Source organism: Crocuta crocuta, unplaced genomic scaffold (assembly GCF_008692635.1).
Source record: "Crocuta crocuta isolate KB4526 unplaced genomic scaffold, BGI_CrCroc_1.0 scaffold323, whole genome shotgun sequence".
In the NCBI taxonomy this organism is placed as follows: domain Eukaryota; kingdom Metazoa; phylum Chordata; class Mammalia; order Carnivora; family Hyaenidae; genus Crocuta; species Crocuta crocuta.
Genome location: NW_027536465.1, coordinates 1,314,366 through 1,335,473, shown reverse-complemented (window position 1 = coordinate 1,335,473; position 21,108 = coordinate 1,314,366). Strand labels below are relative to the sequence as shown.

Genomic DNA, 21,108 nt, shown 5'->3' with positions numbered 1-21,108 from the left:
ATCATGACCTGAGCCAATATCAAGAGTCAGCCACTTAAACAACTGAGCCACCCAGGTGCCCCTTGAGCTGCTTCTAGCTAATGTCAGATTAATCTTCAGAAATGTTATATTTCTACTGCTTTTATATCTTTAAAATACGGCACAGCTACATCTATTCTGGCCTGAGCCTTTTTCCAAAGAAGCATCTGGTACAAATTTGCATGCCCAGCACATAGTAGGCCTTCTATAGGTACCTATTGAATGAATGAATGAGTTTTTGCTCCCAGTAAGTGGAGAGACTAATTAGATGGTTATGTTGATATAAATACTTCACCATACACTCAGTCATTCAACGGACATTTATTGAGTCCTTACTGTGTCTCAGACACAGAACTCACGTGAACGCTCTCGCTCTCTCTCTCTCTCTCAAAATAAGTAAGGAAACTTAAAAAAAAGATAAATAAGTTCTGGGGATCTAATGTACAGTATGAGACTGTAATTAATATTGTAGTATATACCTGAAAGTTGTTAATAAAGTAGATCTTATATGTCCTTGCAACAAAAAGAGAAGTAATTAGGTGATGTAATGGAGGTGTTAACCAACAGTATTGTGGTAATCATTTCACAAGTTATCTGTGTATCAAATAATCACATTGCACACATTAAACTTACACAGTGTTAGTGTCAATTATATCTCAGTGAAGCTGAGGGAAAAAAAGAAAAAAAAGATACAACCACTGCCTTAGTGTTCTAGTTAAGAGTCTCCCTTCAAATCACAAAGGGAATTCATTAAGTGAAGTGAAGGGTCTGTTTCCCTGGCAAGAATCCAGATAACTGACAAGAACCTGGGGAAAAGGGAGCACATCTGAAAAACTCAAAACGTTTGTCCAAGAATTTCCCACCATGTTAAAGCTGAAGCTTTTTAAAACTGATGGACTCTTATCAGTTCTTGCTGACTTTGACCTTGGTATATTGGATGTCCTGAAGGACAGATTCCTTCATTAGGGAGCTAAACACCCTGGCCCAGATGACAGAGAAACTGAAGGTAAACCCAGGGGACAGTGAAACACGTGCCATCCCAGCCACGGCTTCATGTTATGAAATTAGCAACTATATCCCCAGTGCTTCAGTTCTACCCTACAAATCTCCCCTAGGAAACTCTAGTGCGGCCCAAACTAGCTAGCAATATACAAGGAAGGAAATTCCAGGAAAGGCAGTTCAGCCTAGATGGAGAGATTGATTTACAAAGCCACTACAGTGAACTCTTGATCAAGATTTAATGAGTGACTGAATAAATGAATAGATGAATAATAGATTAATTTGAACTAGGAGAAACCTCAGGCCATAAGATCTACAAAGAGATGAAAGGTCAGGCAGAGAAGGGATATTCTTTTATAGAGAGGAGTAAGCAGAGTTCATGGAGTGTTTTTCTGCGTGCAAAATCTGATGGCTCAGGCTGAGGGTGGGTCAGAGTCCAGACTCCTGTGTGAAGGGGGAAGCTTAATTAAAGTTTAATCAACTCTTTAAACTTTAGTAGGGATTAGTAGGGATAAACTGTCAACCTAAGCGTTTATGAAGAGTAAACAGGGCAGGAGAAAATCCATTGTGGGGAAGAGGGATGCAGAAGGGACAGGACCAAGACAGCTCAGAGAATGTTTTATCTTGAGTTCAGCCTATTTTTGGTAGAGGTTTTTAAGAAGGGGTTCTATGATGACTCAGCCTACAGGCAGAAGAGAAATTTAACCAACATTTGGCTTGTTTTATCAGTGGGGATTCAAAATTCAGCTAATCATTTATAGCGCAAAGATTGGGAATTTGGAGGGTCAGTGTCTGGCCTTGTCATAGGTAAACAAGTGGGGCATCAATGAGTCGTGTTAAAGCAGATGGGAGGAAGGAAGTTTCCTTGCAGTAAGCCATTCCAGGAACACAAAGTAGGTGGAGGGATTTCTTTAACTGTTGCTGTTTTCCAGGATAACAAGGGCTTCGATAAAACTCCATTTTGTAAGTCCCTCAGAGAATTGTATTTATTGAAATACATTTTGATCTCAGTCTTTTGGCCTGCCTTGAGAATTAGCTCTCCAAATCTTCTTGCTGTACATATTTGAAGGGTATTATATGTGTGTGTTTAAGTTTTATTTAAATTCCAGTTAGTTAACACACATTGTGATATTAGGTTTAGTTATACAATAGTGACTCAACACTTTCATACAACACCCAGTGCTCATCACAGTAAGTGCACTCCTTAATCTTTATCACCTATTTCACCCACCCCCCTCCCCCTCCCTCCCTCCTGGTAACCACCAGTTTGTTCTCTATAGTTAGTCTGTTTCTTGGTTGGTTTGTCTCTCACTCTCTCTTTCACTCTCTCTCTCTCTTTCCCCCTTTGCTCATTTGTTTTGTTTCTTAAATTTCACACGAGTGAAATCATAATTTATTTGTCTTTCTCTGATAGACATTTCACCTAGCATAATACTCTCTAGCTCCAGCTACGTCGTTGCAAATGGCAAGATTTCATTCTTTTTTATGGCTGGTTAATATTCCATTGTATATATATATACCACCTCTTCTTTATCCACTCAGCAGTCAATGGACATTTGGGTTGTTTCCATAATTTGGCTACTGTAGACAATGCCGCTATAAACATCAGGATACATATATCACTTTGAATTAGTATTTTTGTGTTCTTTGGGTAAATAGCTAGTAGTGCAATTACTGGATTGTAGGGTTGTTCTATTTTTAACTTGTTGAGGAACCTCCATACTGCTTTCCAGAGTGGCTGCACCAATTTGCATTCCTACCAACAGTGCAAGAGGGCTCCCCTTTGTCTACATCCTCATCAGCACCTGTTGTTTCTTGTGTTGTTGAGTTTAGCCATTCTGACAGGCGTGAAGTGAAATCTCATTGTAGTTTTGACTTGCATTTCCCTGATAATTAGTGATGTTGAACATCTTTTCATGTATCTGTTGGCCATCTCTGTGTCTTCTTTGGAAGAATGTCTATTCATATCTTCTGCCCATTTTTAATAGGATTGTTAATTGTGTGGATTTTGAGTTTTATAAGTTCTTTATATATTTTGAATATTAACCTTTTATCAGATATAGATATCGGATATCAGATATATGTCATTTGCAAATATCTTCTCCCGGGGTGCGTAGGTGGCTCAGTTGGTTAAGCGTCCGACTTCGGCTCAGGTCACGATCTCAGAGCGTGAGTTTGAGTCCTGTGTCAAGCTCTGACAGCTCAGAGCCTGGAGCATGCTTCAGATTCTGTGTCTCCCTCTCTCTGCCTCTCCCTAACTCGTGCTCTGTCTCTCTCTCTCAAAAATAAATAAACATTAAATATCTTTTCCTATTCCATAAGCTGCCTTTAAGTTTTGTTGATGGTTTCCTTCTGTGAAGAAGCTTTTTATGTTGATGAGGTCCCATGGCTGATATCAAAGTTGTTACTGCCTGTGTTCTCCTCTTAGATTTTTATGGGTTCAAGTCTCACATTTAAGTCTTTCATCCCTTTGGAATTTTTTTGTGTGTGTATAGTGTATGAAAATGGTCTAGTCTCATTATTCTGCATTTTGCTGTCCAGTTTTCCCAACACTCGTTTGTTGGAGAGACTGTCTTTTTCCCATCGGATTTTCTTTCCTGCTTTATTGAAGATGTGTTGACTACCTAGTTGTGGGTTCACTTCTGTGTTTTCTATTCTGCTTATTGATCTATGTGTCTATTTTTATTCTAGGACCATACTGTTTTTATCACTACAACTTTGTAATATAACCTGAAGTCCAGAATTCTGATGCCTCCACCTTTGCATCGGATAGTCAGGGTCTTTTGTGGTTCCATACAAATTTTACAATTGTTTGTTCTAGATCTGTAAAAAATGCAGATGGTATTTTGATAGGGATTGCATGAAGTGTGTAGACTGCCTTAGGTACTATAAACATTTTAACAATGTTTGTTCTTCCAATCCATGAGTTGAAATGTTTTTCCATTTCTTTGTGTCATCTGCAGTTTCTTTCCTCAATGTTTTATAGTTTTCAGAGTACAGGTCTTTCACCTCTTTGGTTATCCCTAGATATCTTATTGTTTTTGGTGCAACTGTAAATGGGATTCTTTCATTTCTCTTTCTACTGTTTAATTATTGGTGTATAGACATGCAACAGATTTCTGTACATTAATTTCATATGCTTCAACTTTACTGACTTCATGTATTAGTTCCATCAGTTTTTGGTGGAGTCTCGGATTTTCTACATAGAGTATCGTGTCATCTGCAAAGATGAAGAAAGTCTTCATCTTCCTTGCTGATTTGGATGCCTTTATTTCTTTTTGTCATTTGATTGCTGTGGCTAGGAGTTCCAGTACTATGTTAAATAACAATGATGAGAGTGGACATCCCTGTCTTGTTCCTGGATATAAAGTAATGCTCTGTTTTTTCCCCATTGATGATTACACTAGCTATGGGTTTTTCATGTATGGCCTTTACTGTGTTGAGGTAATGCTCTCTCTAACTTACTTTGTTGAGGGTTTTTATCATGAATGGGTGCTGTACTTTGTTAAATGCTCTTTCTGCATCTATTGGGAGGATGATATGGTTCTTATCCTTTCTTTTATTAATGTGCTGTATCATGTTGATTGATTTGTGAATATTGAACCACCCCTGCAGCTCAGGAATAAATCCCACTTGATTGTGGTGAATGATTTTTTTAATGTGTTGTTGGATTCAGTTTGCTAGTATTTTACTGAGAATTTCTGGTTCCATGTTCAATCAGAGATATTGGCCTGTAGTTCTTTTATTTACTGCAGTCATTATCTGTTTTTGGTATCATAGTAATGTTGACCTCATAGAATAAATTTGGAAGATTTTCTTCCTTTTCTATTTTTTGGAATAGTTTGAGAAAAATAGATATTAACTCTTCTTTAAGGGGCACCTGGGTGGCTCAGTCAGTTGAGTATCTGATTCAGCTCAGGTCACGATCTCACAGTTCATGAGTTTGAGCCCTGCATTGGACTCTGTGCTGACAGCTCAGAGCCTGGAGCCTGCTTTGGATTCTGTGTCTCCCTCTCTCTCTCTGCCCCTCCCCCACTCACATTCTGTCTCTCTTTCTCTCCAAAATATATAAACATAAAAATATTTCTTTAAAGTAAATTTTTGCTAGGGGCACCAGGGTGGCTCAGTCAGTTAAGCATTTGACTCTCGATTTTGGCTCATGTCATTGATCTCACTGTCCTGAGATCAAGCCCTGCATGGGGGGGTCCCTGCTGGGTGTGGAGCCTGCTTGGGATTCTCTCTCTCCTTCTCCCTCTGCCCCTGTGCCACTCATGCTCTATAAACAAACAAACAAACAAACAAACAAACAAACAAACAAACAAACATTTGGTAGAATTTAGCTGCGAAGCCATCTGGCCCTGGACTTTTGTTTGTTGGGAGTGTATTGACTGCTGAATCAATTTGTTTCATGGTTATTAGTTTGTTCAAGTTTTCTGTTCCCTCCTGTTTGTTTTGGTAATTTATATATTGGTAGAGATTTATCCATTTCTTCCAGGTTGTCAAATTTGTTGACATATCGTTTTTCATAATCTCTTACGATTGTATTTCTGTGCTTTTGGTTGTTATTTCTTTTCTCCCATTTGTGGTTTTATATTATTTCGATTTTTTTCTTTTCGATAAGTCTGGCTAGAGGTCTGTCAATTTTATTGATGTTCAAAAAGAACCTGCTCCGTTTCATTGATATGTTCTATTGTTTTTTAGTTTCTGTATCATTTCTGGTCTAATCTTTATTATTTCCCTCCTTCTGCTAGCTTTAGGCTTCATTTGTTGTTCTTTTTATAGCTCCCTAAGTGTAAGGTTAGGTTGTGCATTTAAGATTTTTGTTGCTTCCTGAGGTAAGCCTGTATTGCTATATACTTTCCTCTTAGGACCGCTTTTGGTGCATCCCAAAGGTTTTGGACCATCATGTTTCATTTATATTATTTCCATTATTTTTAAATTTCTTCTTTGACTTCCCTATCCCATTCATTGCTTAGTAGCATCTTGGTTTAGTCTCCTTTCTTCCTCTTCTTTCTCCTCCACTTCCTCCTCCTCTTCTCCTTCTTCTTCGATTCCTATAATACCAATGTTGTTACATTTGATGGAGTTGCTGAATTCCCTCAGTCTACTCTCGTGTTCCATAATTCTTCTTTCTCTCTGTTGTTCAATTTCATTATTTTCCATTATTGTGTCTTCTATGTCACGAATTCATTCCTCTGCTTCTTCCTGCCTGCTGTTCATTGCATTAAGCCTGCTTCCAATCTCATTTATTGTATTCTTCACCTCTAATTGATTCTTTTTTAAACTCTTTTATCTTTGCAGTAAGAGTCTCCCTGATGTCTTCTATTCTTTTCACAAGCCCAATGAGTATCTTTACAACTGTTGCCTTAAATTCTCCATCACCATGTTACTTATATCTGCCTCACTGAGATTCCTGGATGTGGCCTTATCTTGTTCTTTCATTTGGGATAAATTCCTCCATCTTGGCATTTTGTCTAAGTCTCTGTGTTCTTCTGTGTGTTAGAAAAGCCAGCAATGTCTCCTGCTCCCGAAAGTAATGGCCTTATAAAGAAGAGGTCATGTAGTGTCCAAGGCCTGGCACTTCAGGGCATGTCTCTGGTGTGTGCTGAGTGTGCTCTGCTGTTGTATTGTGGCTGCTCTAGTCTTATGACCAGTCATCTTCAGATGCTCTCCTTGCCTGCTTGAGCAGTGTTTGGTCCCTGGCTTAATTGTTGTAAGTTTTAACTAGGTGTGCTCTGGCCCACTTGCAGAGATGCTGCAGGACTCTCTGGCTGGGAGACATGGTGTGGGCAGGGGTTTGTGCTGGTCTTTTTGGGGAGAGGACTGTCACCCCTGGGATGAGACAAGCTTGACTGAAAAAGGCAGTCCTGTGACAGCACAGGGGGGGAGGAGCTTGGTGTTAGGCAGGTTAGGAATATTAGGCAGGTTAGGTCAGCTACTGTCTGAGCTGAGCTTCTTCCTGCAGGTAGGTCTGTGTTTATTCATGAGGGAGGGAAATGGTGTCTGCCAAGCCTGATGATCTTTAAAACTCCAAGCTTTAAGCCCTCACGAAAGCTTTAAGAACTCACGAAAATCAGCCCCTCTCGTTTTGCAAGCCAATGGCTTTGGGAAAATGTTCCCCTTGTGCATTCCCCTGTGTGTTCCTCTCTCTTGCCTTTCTCCATAACCATGGCTCTCTCTCTTCTACTGCATTCGCTATTCATTTCTCCCCCAAACCATGTCTCTGCACTTCCTACTTTCCTTGAGGTGGCCTCTTTTCTCCTTTAGTTGTAGAGTTTGTTCTGCTAGTCTTCAGGTCTTTAAGATGCTTGAATGCTTATCTAGTTGTGTTTATGGGATGAAACAAGCCTAGAGTCCTCCTACTCTGACATTATCTTCCTCTCTCTGACCTCTGAAGGATATTGTTGAGAACTTATATGTTACCTATTATATCAATGATTTCTGAATGTGGATGCATAAGAAAATCATCTAGAGGGGCGCCTGGGTGGCTTAGTCGGTTAAGCGTCTGACTTTCGTTTAGGTCATGATCTCACGGTTCGTGGGTTCGAGCCCCGCGTCAGGCTCTGTGCTGACAGCTCAGAGCCTGGAGCCTGTTTCAGAGTCTGTGTCTCCCTCTCTCTCTGACCCTCCCCTGCTGACGCTGTCTCTCTCTCTCCTAGAAATAAATAAAACATTAAAAAAAAAATAAAATCATCTAGAGAAGTGCTGGAGAGAATGAGGAGCAACTGGAACTCATACCCTGCTAAGGGAATATAAAATAGTTCATCCACTTTGGAATAATGTTGGCAGCACTTTATAAAGTTAAACACATGCTTACTATATGACCATGCAAGTGCACTTCCACATATTTACTAAAGAGGAATAAAAGCACTTGTTGAAATGCACTGGTCTGAGTAGCTTACCTGTACTGACTTATATAACTGTCACAACGACAACCACAACCATTTCCCATAGTGCACATGGGAAATGCACTATGGTCATTGCCATTTTATAGATGAGGAAATAAAGGCACAGAGGAGTTGAGTCACTTGCCTAACATCATACAGCTTCTCCGTGGCAAACTCAGTTGTGTCATGGATGGAAACTTAACCTCAAAGATGCTCATGCATGTTTAGATAATATATACGGTAATCTTAGTGCATCCTTAACTATTGGTATTCTGGGTAATATAAAAATTAAAATAAAAATTGCATAAAGATTTTTTTAAGTTTAGAAAATATTGAAGAATAATTTCAGAAAGAGGGATCTGTGCTTTCTGTCAGTCTCTTATTCTTCCTAGGAGTCAGTGAGGAGTTCAGTGAATGGGGCACTAATAAAACACAGAAATGAAGGCCTGACCATTAGCTAGAACTGCCTTTTGTGTCTGTTTTATGTCTTTGTATGTCTGCTATCACTTCTCATTCCTTGATATTTCTTGATCCTCTCTTTAGGTTAAGGCCATGATGTTTCACTTACAAGGCCCACAAATGCTGCAGATGCTAGAGAAATCCTTGAGGAAGAGCCTCCCGGAGTCCTTAAAGGTGAGAGTAGAACACATAGGGAGAAAAAAAAAATGACTAGCAATTGCCTATGAAAGAGGTAGGAAGGAGAACCAGCGTTCTTTGAGCACATACTCTGTGCCAGGCACTCACTCATCTTGCATCTCATTTAGTTTTCATCACCTCATTGCAAGGCAAGTCTGTTATACCCATGTAACCAGAGAGGAAATGCAAGCTCAGCTATAGGACTTGACCAAGATTACACCACTAGTGAGAGGCAATTCTATGATTTAAATCCACTATGATCTTTGCTGTAGGATGAACCAAAAACATCCCTTTGTACCATTCCGTGTGCCATTATATAACACTGGAAGGTTTCCCAGAATTGCATGATTGGGTAAACACATTAATGTTTAACTTATTCTTTCTAAATAATCAAGTGCCTGATAAAAGTTAACCATTATGACTCTTCTTTGAAATTAATAGATCAATTTCTATTTTGTCAAAACTCAAATGATTATGTTTAATTTGGGATGAGACAGAAATTTTGTTTTAGAAATAGATCAGAGATCTACATAAAGAGGTAGAGTCTTTTGGAGGGGCAATAATATATGTTGCAAAGGGACTAGAATTTTACTGGGGATAAAGGTGTCATTGCATTATGATAAAGATATCAATTCACCAAGAAGACATGAAAATGTATATACCTAACAACAGAGGTTCAAATGACACAAGACAAAAACTGATAGAACTGAAAGAATAAATAGGTAAACCCATAGGTACAATTAAAGACTTTGACAGTCTTCTTTGAGTAATTTATAGAATAGGCAGAAAGTCTATAACCTATACAGAAGGTCTGGAAAATACTATGAACCAATTTAATTGATATTTACAGAACATGTCCCTCAACAATAGTGGAATACACATTCTTTTCAAGTGCACATGAAACATGTACAAACACGGATCATAGTTTTAAGACTTTAAAAAATTGAAATCATACCAAGTATGTCCTCCCATATTAAGTGTAATATGGCATTAAACTTCAAAAAAACCTGAAAGTATCTAGACTATGCTGCAGGTGTTTAGTGCCTTCTTGAGTCCATGATCCTTCCTACTGAGGTAAAGCAGGGCAACTATGGAGGAGGCGGGGTCTGCTTTGACCATACAAATTCAGTTTCTGGGGTAATATTGCAAAAGTTAACCATCTCTGAGTCTCAGTGTTCTTGCATATAAAATGAGTAGAACCATAAAGTAAATACTTTTGGTAGGCATTCTCCAATGTTTGACTGGGTTACCATTACCTCAGGAACTTGTTGAGAGGATTAAATAAAATGATATGACAAACTTAATAGCCAACACTTCTTGAGTACTATTAGCAGCTACACCAAGTGCTTTACATCAATTCCAAATTCTAACATGAATCATAAAAACAGTTATGAAGGCTCAATTACCATATTTGAGCCACTTTACAGACTCAGAACCCTTTCAATGAAGGGAAGGATATATGCCCTTGAAGAAAGACTCGCTACACTGTCAAAAATGTATGCTATCTTCTTACCAGTTTTCTCCAAAGGAACCCACTGCTTTTAACCAGGATGACTGTGCATTTGGGGAAAAGAACATAATCAGACTTTCCTTTACTAGATATGGATATTATGTACACACCTGCTCTGCCCTTTATTTATTATCAGAAATAGTGACTGCAGATCAACTATGCTAAGACTAAAATCACTTATTTTGGCAGGTATCCCCTAACATTTGTCTCTATTAACACTTAGCTGCCTTAACTGGCAATACTATACAATGAAATAATGCATCCTACAGATAATGAGCTTTTATTTATTTACTTTTTAGGAGGGGGAGGCAGTAAGTCAATCAGATGCTCTGTGGAGTGAGATATTTTATCTTGAGAGACTGCTGTGAGGAGATTTCTGGGTTAAGTTTTTTTCTTCTTCCATTCTCTATAAGGCAGATCTCTGGGGTTGGAATTGTTCTTCTTACATTAAGTAGATCATAACTCTTGAGAAAGCTCTTGGCACTACCCTTAGCCCAACAGTATAGTGAGGTGACGTAACCCTCAATATTAGATCCTCGACTTTAATAAGCAGATGGTTCTTCTGCTCTCCACTCTGTTGACTCTGATTATGCAGTTTTCCCCATAAGTACAAATCTAGAGTATTTGTATGGATGATTCATGCTACAAAGGTACAACCCAAGACTCATTTTCACTCAGTGCTCACTAGAGTTTCAGGTGAGAGAAAGATTTGCCATGGCCTGAAGGACTGCCCATCTATCTCATTTAATGGGTACCAAATAGGTTTATCACACATGTCAACTCCAGTGCATTCCATTTGTAGTGTTGCCTGGACCACTATGTTCTGGCTTTATGATGCTACCATGGGCACAGAAAAGAGGAGTGATTCCACTTATTTTTAATCTAGTGTATATAAATGGCACTGGTCCCAAACTCCAATGTTTAAAAAATGTCACCTATTTGTCCTACAACTGCATTTCTCTGTTGTGTCCCCACCAATGGTGGAAATGTAAAGATTTTATTAAAACTCAGTAGAGTCAAAACTGCCTCCTCCTCTTTCTCCTCAGATTGAGATAAACCTTTCATGGCAGGGGTAGGGAAGTGCAGGATGAGGTGTGGTCCTTTTGTCGTGGAAATACTCATCATTTCTTTGGTCCTTGGTCTTTAGCAATTTTCCATACAATCTGCTGAAGCATCATGTTTCCAACTGCTTCACCCTGGTATGCACTGCTGGTTTTCCTTTTCTCACAACCACAGGGACCCTTCCAGTTTGGAGAATTTCTCTTTGTCAACCTCTACAATGTCCTTGATGGCACTGGTGTTTGAATAAATGCTTGTGGAAAAGATTAAACAGATTGCTGAATGTCACAGACTTTGGTCAGCAAAACTCAGGCTTTTAACACTGTTCTGTCTCTACTTATTAAATAGGTCAAAACTCACTTAACCTTTCTGGAAAGGACCTTGGAGATATGTGTAAGGGAAAAAAAAATCTTTAAACAGCAGTTGACCTTTGACCCAGAAATCTTCCTGCTAATATTTCTAATAATAAACATATTTGCAAGGACTTATACAAAAAAAAAGTTCCTTGAAGAATAAACTGTTAAATGAAAAAATCAGAAAAAGCTGAAATGGCCAGCAATAAGAGATAGGAAAATTGAATTAGAGTTCTTTCATATGATGGATATTATGCAGCCGTTAAAAATAATTATGTAGATTTGTGTTTATTGATATGGAAATATGCCCATAGTATAGTGGGGGGGGAGGGGTACATGTTAAACTAATATATGTTACGTAATTTCATTGCTTAAAAATGTTATGTGTATGGGACTCCTGTTGAGTATCCAGCTTTGGCTCAGATCACAGTCCTGCAGTCTGTGGGTTTGAGCCCCACGACAGGCTCTGCTGACAGCTAGGAGCCTAGAGACTGCTTTAGATTCTGTGTCTCCATCTCTCTCTGCCCCTCCCTTGTTTTCTTCTGTCTCTCTCTCTCTCAAAAATAAATAAACACTAAAAAATTTTATGTGTATTTGTAAATAAGTGAAATAAAATGGAAAGATATATCACTCAATTCTACAATGTGATAGTGGATGGTTTGTTTGTTTGTTTGTTTTTGATTTTAGAGAGAGAGAGCATGAGTTGGGGAGAGGGGCAGAGAGAGAAAGAGAGAGAGAGAGAGAGAGCGCGAAACTTAAGCTGAGCCTGCTGCTGGGCTTGATCTCACGACCCTGGGATCATAATTAAGCCCAAGTCAAGAGTCAGACATTCAACCGACGAGCCAACCAGGTACCCCTGATTTTTAATTTATTTATTTATCTGGATATTTAACTACATTCATATAATATTCTCATGTTTTGATCCCCAAACCTATTTCTATTTGGAGTAATGAAGTGGAATCTGAAGGTGGTTTGAACCATATGCCTTATCACTTATCACCTTGATTTTGCAGAAATAATCTTTGTCCTGATCAAACAAGACACTTCACTAGCCCTTCTTAATAAGCTGACCCCCTGAGTTTCTGGGTTGCTACAGGTTTATGCTACTGTCTTCCATATGAACCAGGGAAACCCATTCAAGTTAAAGGCCGTGGTGGACAAGTGGCCTGATTTTACAACAGTGGTGATCTGCCCTCAGGAGCAGGTATGGTGCCAGATGTGGAATGAATATGCTTTCGTGTTCTTATTTGTTATGTGCCTACCATGCACCTGGCAATGTGGTAGACCCAGGGGATATAGAAATGAGTTGCATGATGGTGAACAAGTCCTCGTTCCCAAGAAGCTCACGGCTTGGAGGAAAAGATAGATAAGCAAACAAATTACAACATGGAGTAAAAATGTATAAAAACATACAAGAACATACAACATACAAGATACCAGCAGCACTAACCAAGAGATGATTAAAACCACCAATGTCAGGGTATGCAAGGAGAGGATCAGACACCTGCCTAGTAGACATTTCACCAAAACTGGATTTTGAAGATAAATAGGTTTTTGGCAGGCTGACAAGAATACTAGAGCATTCTAAGCAGAAAAATAATATCTAGAAACTAGTAAATATAAACAAGAAGAATTTTAAGGAAATGTAAAGAACAAATTGAAATGTTTGTATATGAGAATATATTTTCATTGCCAACTTTTAAGCATCACTCAAACTAAGTGGTTAATACATTTCAAATACAAATATGTTATAAGCATATGGGAAAAGATAAAGTAAAAATTTATGCATGCAAAATATGTAACCATAAAATGTCATTTTAACATAAAAATTTTCAAATAAAATTTAAATGTATAGTGCCATTTAAAAATACTGAACTAAACAGAATACAAAAATGAAGACATTTACATAAATTATTGAACTAAGAAATGAAGTTATGAGTGGCTTTTTGTGCAACACTTTCTAGCTACTCTACCCCCTTATTGGGTAGTTGTTTTGACTCCTTCTTTCATCTTCAAATAACATAATCTTTCATTTGTTAACTTTGAGAAGATCTTTTTGAACAAATTTTGTGCTCAAATTTCAATTTTTTGAGGAATGCAAATTATTTTTTAAATAATAGTGCATTGTAGCTTACATTTTATTTATTTTTATTCATTCATTCATTTATTTATTTATTACAAATAGTTTATTGTCAAGTTGGTTTCCATATAACACCCAGTGCTCATCCCCACAAGTGCCCCCCTCCGTGCCCATCGCCCCTCCCCCTCACATCCATCAGTCCTCAGTTTTTGTCAACATTCAAGAGTCTCTCATGGTTTGCCTCTCTCCCTTTCCCCCACCATTTCCTCCCTTCTCCCCCATGGTCCTCCGTTAAGTTCCTCCTAATCTTCCTATACGTGCAAACATATGATATCTGTCCTTTTCTAACTGACTTATTTCGCTCAGCATAACACCCTCAAGCTCCATCCATGTTGCTACCCAAGGCCAGATTTCATTCTTTCTCATTGCCATGTAGTATTCCATGGTATAGATAAACCACATCTTCTTGATCCATTCATCTGTTGATGGACACTTAGGCTCTTTCCATGTTTTGGCTCTTGTTGAGAGTGTAGTTTACATATTAAAGACATCATGTGTCCAGTAAGGGGTTAATATCCAAAATATATAAAGAACTTATACTCAACACTACAAAAACAAATAACTCAGTTAAAAAATTGGCAAAGGAGGGGTACCTGGGTGGCTCAGTCGGTTAAGCATCCAACTTCGGCTCAGGTCATGATCTCAACAGTTCATGAGTTCAAGCCTCACATCAGGCTCTGTGTTGACAGCTCAGAGACTGGAGGCTGCTTCAGATTCTGTGTCTCCCTCTCTCTCTGCCCCTCCCCAACTTGTGCTCTGTCTCTCAAAAATGAATAAACACTAAAAAAATTAGCAGAGGATCTGAATAGACATTTATCCAAAAAAGACATATAAATGGCCAACAACAAATGAAAAGATGCCCAATATCACTAATCATCAGGGAAATGCAAATTAAAATCACAATAAGATATCACTGTATGCCTATCAGAATGGTTAAAATAAAAAACACAAGAAGCAAGTGTTGGAGTGGATGTGGAACAAAAGGAACCTTCATACACTGTTGGTGGGAGTATGTATTAGTGCAGCCTCTATGGAAAACAGTATAGAGGTTCTTCAAAAAGTTAAAAATAAAATTAACATATGATCCAATAATTCCACTATTGGGTATTTACCCAAAGAAAATGAAAACATAAATTTAAAAAGGGATATATGCATCCCTATGTTTATTGCAGGATTATTTACAATAACCAAGATATGGAAGCAATCCAAGTGTCCATCAATAGATGAATGAATAAAGATGTGGTATACATACATATATATATATATATACATATGTAATGGAATATTATTCAGCCATCAAAAAGAATGAAATCTTGTAATTTACAACAGCATGGATGGGCTTAGAGGGTATAATGCTAAATGAAATAAGTCAGAGAAAGACAAATACCATAAAATTTCACTCATATGTGGGATTTAAGAAACAAAACAGATGAACCAACAAAGAAAAAAGGGGAAATCAAAAAGCAGACTCTGAAATACAGAGGATAACAGATGGTAGTCAGAAGGGAGGTGGGTGGGGGTACGGGTGAAAGAGGTGAAGGGGAATAAGAGTATGCTTACCATGATGAGCACTGGGAAATGTATAGAATTGTTGAATCAATATATTGTACACCTGAAACTAATATAATGCTTTATATTAATTATACTTTGAATTAAAAAATTTAACGAAAATAAAGACACCATGTATCTTTATTTTGTGTAACTATATCATATATAAGGTTACTTGTGTCAATTTCAACATTGTTTTGTTTACAATCCAATTTTTCTGAGATTCTTTATTTTTTTTGAGACTCTTTTAAACAGAATAAGATTTACTCTTACAACAGAACCTTGCCTTTGACAATAATACTTTCTTTCTCCTAAGGATTACAGAATTATAGAAGAAGGCTTTTTAAATCTGTGCACATTTGATTGATTTGAAATTGTAATGCAACATACATGTATCTAGTTCAGTATGTTTTTCTTAATCATAGAGTAATTGATTAAATCCTTGATTTGCTTATATGATATAAATGATTCAGTAATAATGACAATACATCAAGAAAAATATCACAAATTATAAGTTTATAATTATTTTTTACATTTATTTATTTTTGAGAGACAGAAAGAGACAGCACATGCAGGGGAGGGACAGAGAGAGAAGGAGACACAGACTCCGAAGCAGGCTCCAGGCTCTGAGCTGTCAACACAGAGCCCAATGCTGGGCTCAAACTCACAAACTGTGAGATCATGACCTGAGCCTAAGTCAGATGCTTAACCTACTGAGCCAGCCAGGCACTCCTATAAGTTTATAAAACAGCACAGTATAATGAACTAAAGCCAAGTGTTCCTATCACACTGGGTATAGATCAACTTGATTTATTCCACATTCCATACAGGAAATGACAGATGATTTTGATTACTACACCAACACCTACCAAATCTATTATAAGAATCCCACAAACTGTCAAGAGTTCCTTGGCGCATCAGATGTCATCAATTGGAAGCAACATTTTCTGATCCAAAGTAAGTAAGGGATCTGGGGTATGTGCTGGCTTCTGTGACTGTTCATGTCTACACCTGCAGGGTCACTTTTCATCCTAAGCATTTTTACTTACGGCCTTTACTTTCTCTGCCAAACCCCAGACACTCAGTTTGATATTCGTTCCTTGCATCAGTTGCTAGGATTCCAACACTGCAGACTATGGAGTTGATAGAAGGAACTGTGGACAATAGAATTTCTTGTTAGCTGAGGATTCATGATACATTTTGGTGACATATTCGGGATCCTTTACTGTGATAAGGTGTGAGAGTAAAGCTCCCCATCTGGCCATCCATTCTTAGAAGAAGAATGACAGCTTCTTGTGGCACAGAGCACCTCCCGATGACAAGGACAACCATGGTTATGAGCATGCCTTCCAGAATCAGATTCTCTAGAATGGCATCCTTGCTCTGCCTGTTACTGGCTTCGTAATTTGAGCAAGTGATATAACTTATTTTTCAGTTTCTTAACATGTAAAAAGTGAGGATAGTATAGTAGAAGTACCCAAAACATAGGGTCAATGGAAGAATTAAATGTATTAGACCAATACCTGGGCATGAAGTATGTGCACACTCAAGGTTGACTACTATTTTTATATACCATTGTTCCACTGATTTCACAGTGATAAAGTCAGGATTTCTAATATTATCTGTCTTACATAAGAGGAAGTCGCTGAAGGAGTGACTTGGCTATGGTCACATGGTTAATGGCAATACCCAAAGCAATACTGTCTGACTTTAAATTCTGCATACTTCCCCTGGGAAGCATCTTTAGCATCTACACAGGAAATCACTTCTCACCTCACCTTACTCCTCTCTAGGTTCACAGTCCAGCCTGAACAATGTGATACAGAATCTTGCAGCTGCTAAATTGGTCAAGGTCAAGCAAGATCAAAGAATTATGTATATGATGCCTGAGACAGCAAGTAAACTGATCCCTTCCCTGCTGGAGGCAAAGAACTTACCTCTTAAATCTGGCAGACCCAAGGCCATGTGAGTTTGAAAAAAGATGCTCTGCATTACTCTCATCTTTCTGTATGGAAGTGGCCTCCCAGTTTCTCTCCCTATGTTCACTCTTGCCTCCCTATAATTCATTTCCAGGGTGATCCTTTTGGTGACATGGATTATGTTAATACATCCACTTAAAAGCCATCAGTGTTTCTCAGCTCACACACCCATTGTGGACACCCAGGGTCCTGTAAGACCTGTAATCCACCACCTCTTGGACTTCACCTTGTTTCTCTTGCTCACTCCCACCAGCAGCTCTGGCCTTCTTTCTGAGACTTGTTCTCATACACTTACACATGCCTTTGGACCACTGCATTTGTTCTTTGCTTAAAATGTCCTTTCCTCTCATCTTTACATATCTGCTTCTTTCTTGCCATTCACTCTCTCAAAAGTCATTTCCTTGGAGAGTTCTCTTAAGAGCAACCTAAAACCACCCCTTCCCGTAATCCTTCATCACAAAACCCAATTTTTATTTCCCTCAGTGAACGTATCATTATCCAAAATCAGCTTCCTGGTATTTTATTGACCTGTTTGCTGTTTGATTCTCTCCTGCAAAATTTCAAACTCCACAAGAGCAGGGACACTATTTATGTTGTTCACCAAGTTTTCAGTAGCCAGAACAGAAAACACTGCTTCATAAATATGCATTCAATGAGTGTACTTCTCAGAGCAAAGGTTTTCCAATAAGGAGAATTTAAACATATTGCTGGGTCCTACTTCCATAGGTTCAGATTCAGTAGGCCTGGAGTGGAGCCAAGGAATATTTTTTTACAGCATCATACAAGGTATAATTGACAAATAATAAATTGCACATATTTAAAGTGAATAATAAGATTTGACCAGAGTACAATCATGAAACAACTACAGTCAAGGTAATGAATATATCCTACCCCCAAAGTCTCCTTGTTTCTTTTATAATCCCTCTTTCCCTCCCCTCAACCTCCTCTCCCACCCGCAGGTAAACTTTAACTCGTTTGTGTCACTACAGATTGCATTTCCTAGAATTTTATGTAAGTGGAATCACAAAAAATATACTCTTTATTGTTTCTGGCTTGTTTCACTTAGCATGATTATTTTGAGATTCATCCATGTTGTTGCATGAATCCATAGCTCATTACTGAGTAGTAATCCATCATATAAATAGACAATAGTTTGTTTCTCTGTTCACTAGTTAATAGACATTTGAGTTTCCAGTTTGGAGCTGCTACAAATAAAGGTACCAAGAACATTCGCGTAAAAAAAAAACCAAAACAAAAAACTGGGGCACCTGGGTGGCTCAGTTGGTTAAGCATCCGACTTCGGCTCAGGTCATGATCTCATGGTTCATGGGTTCGAGCCCTGTGTCAGGTTCTGTGCTGACAGCTCAGAGCCTGGTGCCTGCTCCCGATTCTGTGTCTCCCTCTCTCTCTGACCCTCCCCTGCTCACGCTGCCCCTCTCTCTCTCTCTCGCTCTCTCTCTCAGAAGTAAATTTAAAAAAAAATTTAAAAAAATCCCTGCACTGATGCCTGAATAGAATTAAAACTGATATAGGTATTTGATTTGAAGATGTCCAATCCTATGGCCCTCTGTGGGTTAATATGCCTGGAAAAGCTGTATTCATACTGTATTGTACCTAGCACCTGAAAGACACCTCTAAGTCTATAATCTCATTTGATTCTCTTGTCCATGCCACGAGATAAACAAGGTAGGAGACACTATCCCCATTTTCCTGACAGAAGAGAGATTCAGTGAATGAAATAGCTTGTTCAGGTCATGTGGATGGTGAAGGGCATAACTGGAGCTCACTTGTAGATCTCGCTCCGCCTTGTGGGCTCTTTCCAGGACACCTCTCGAAGCCCTTTCATACCACCGCAGCAGCCTTCAGACTTCAGTGTTCTGTAACATGTGGCTTGCCTTCACTTCGCACCACTACCTCTCTCTCTCTGGCCTTCAGCTTTCCCACTGTGGCCCAGGATCCTGTTACACCAACATCCAAAGATTCCAAGATGCTAAGCTCTGGCTTTGCAGCTTGCGGGTATATGCTTTGAGAGCACTAGCTTATTTTCTGCTTACCTATTCTTATGTGTAGAACAGGGATGTTGTTAATTCTCCTATCTTAAGTGGAGAGTCAGAGCAGTGACTGATGCTTAGTGACGCAGCATTAATTAAAGCTTAATTTTTGTGTAATTCTATTTTTTGTTTGTGGCAGAGGTCCTAGGTACTTATCATGCAATAGCTCTTCTATTATTTGACAGAGGTGCTATTAATCTCCCCACTTGCGTTAATGTCTCCATTTTATAAAAAAGATTATGATTTCAGGCCATCTGGTTGCAGAATCTATACCTTTACCTGTGCTCCAATTTGCATTGTCTGAAAACAATTTTGGGGCAAAAAAATACAATACTTCATAGTATGTGTGGTATTACAGGGTGTTCTTTTCCCTTGTTCTCAATAGTACCCAAGAGATGTTTAAACTCTCCTCCCTGGATGTGACCCACGCTGCCTTGGTGAATAAATTCTGGCATTTTGGCGGCAATGAGAGGAGCCAGAGATTCATCGAGCGCTGTATCCGGACCTTCCCGACCTTCTGCCTGCTGGGGCCTGAGGGGACCCCTGTGTCCTGGAGCCTGATAGATCAGACAGGAGAGATACGGATGGGGGGTACTGTGCCCGAGTACCGGGCCCAGGGTCTCTCCTCTCACGTCATGAGTGTCCACAGCCATGCTATGGACAAACTTGGATACCCTGCTTATTACCATACAGACGTAACCAACAAAAGTGTACAGAAAATGAGTCACCGTCTGCAACATGTCATCATGCCCTGTGACTGGAACCAGTGGCACTGTGAGCCCCTGTGAAGCAGTCCTGAACACAGGACAGCGTTGCATGGGCTGATATAGCAGGAGGAGTGTACGGGTGGGTGGAGAGAAATAATAAGCTCTAATTAGCATTAAAGCCATGTGTGTTGTCTTGTCTGGGAAACAGTGTGAATGGTCAACAGAACCACCACAAGCCTGCTCTCAAACCATGGACTCCCCTTTGGGTCCAGCAGAGCTGGCATGGCCAGACCCTCCTGTAGTGGACCCTGCTCTTGTTTAGTTTCCTACAGTACTGGATATCAGTGACACACTTTATTCATTTGCATGCTGCCCTAATGTTTCTCCTGTCTTACAAATGGTTTATTGTCAATGAGCATATCTTGCCACTTTTGCCAAGATATGGTATTACCTTAAGGGTAGTCTAATTTTCCTCTCTCTTTCCTTTACCCTCTCTTTCTCGGTCTCCCACCCGCAGCCAGCTTCACTGAGGCATCATTGACAGATAAAATTGTAATCTATTTAAAGGGTAAAACGTGGGGATACACACATACACACGTTGTGAAAGGATTCCCACAACCAAGTTAATACTTCCATTACTTCATATACTTACCTTGTCTGTGTGTGTGTGCATGAGAGAGAGAGAGAACCTAAGATCTAACCACTTAGCAAATTTCATGCCACATTACAGAATCGTCAACAACAGTCACCATCCTATACATTATGTCCTTAGAATAGTTCATCTTAATATTGAAAGTTTGAACCCTTTTATCAGACTCTCCCTATTTCCTCCATATCCCAGCCCCTGGCAACCATCATTCTACTGCTTCTGAGTTTCTAAAAGTTTCAAAAGTATCTGGTTTGGTTTTTTTTTGTTTTTGTTTTTGTTTTTTAGAGTCCACATAGAAATGACACCATAAAGTATCTGTCTTTATCTGTCTGGCTCATTTCACTAGCATAATGTCCTTCAGAATCATTCATGTTATCACAAATGGCAGGATATCCTTCTTATTTTATAGCTTAATAATATTCCTCTGTGTGTGTGTGTGTGTTTATCACTTCTTTATTCATTCTTCTAAATGGACACTTAGTTTGTTTTCATGAATCCTACAGAAAACACAATGACCCTAAACCCATATTTTTCAATAATAACACTGAATGTAAATGGACTAAATGCTCCAA

At 38.9% G+C, this 21,108-nt stretch overlaps 1 protein-coding gene across 3 annotated transcripts; it reads left to right on the top strand.

Moving 5' to 3' along the window:
• Positions 1-1,958: 1,958 nt before the first annotated feature.
• LOC144218864 (glycine N-phenylacetyltransferase-like) lies at positions 1,959-20,065 on the top strand. 3 transcript variants are annotated; one of them, XM_077748838.1, is made up of 6 exons: positions 1,959-1,980; positions 8,448-8,537; positions 12,559-12,666; positions 15,981-16,107; positions 16,944-17,115; positions 19,566-20,065. In XM_077748838.1, exons 2-6 carry the CDS (start codon positions 8,457-8,459, stop codon positions 19,966-19,968), a joined length of 891 nt encoding a protein of 296 aa, XP_077604964.1. In that variant the 5' UTR covers positions 1,959-1,980; positions 8,448-8,456; the 3' UTR covers positions 19,969-20,065. The 3 variants fall into 3 exon arrangements, with proteins under 3 accessions (XP_077604964.1, XP_077604963.1, XP_077604965.1); XM_077748837.1 differs by lacking the exon at positions 1,959-1,980 and adding an exon at positions 6,975-6,982; XM_077748839.1 differs by lacking the exon at positions 1,959-1,980 and adding an exon at positions 12,150-12,312 and having other exon boundaries at positions 8,482-8,537.
• Positions 20,066-21,108: the final 1,043 nt, after the last annotated feature.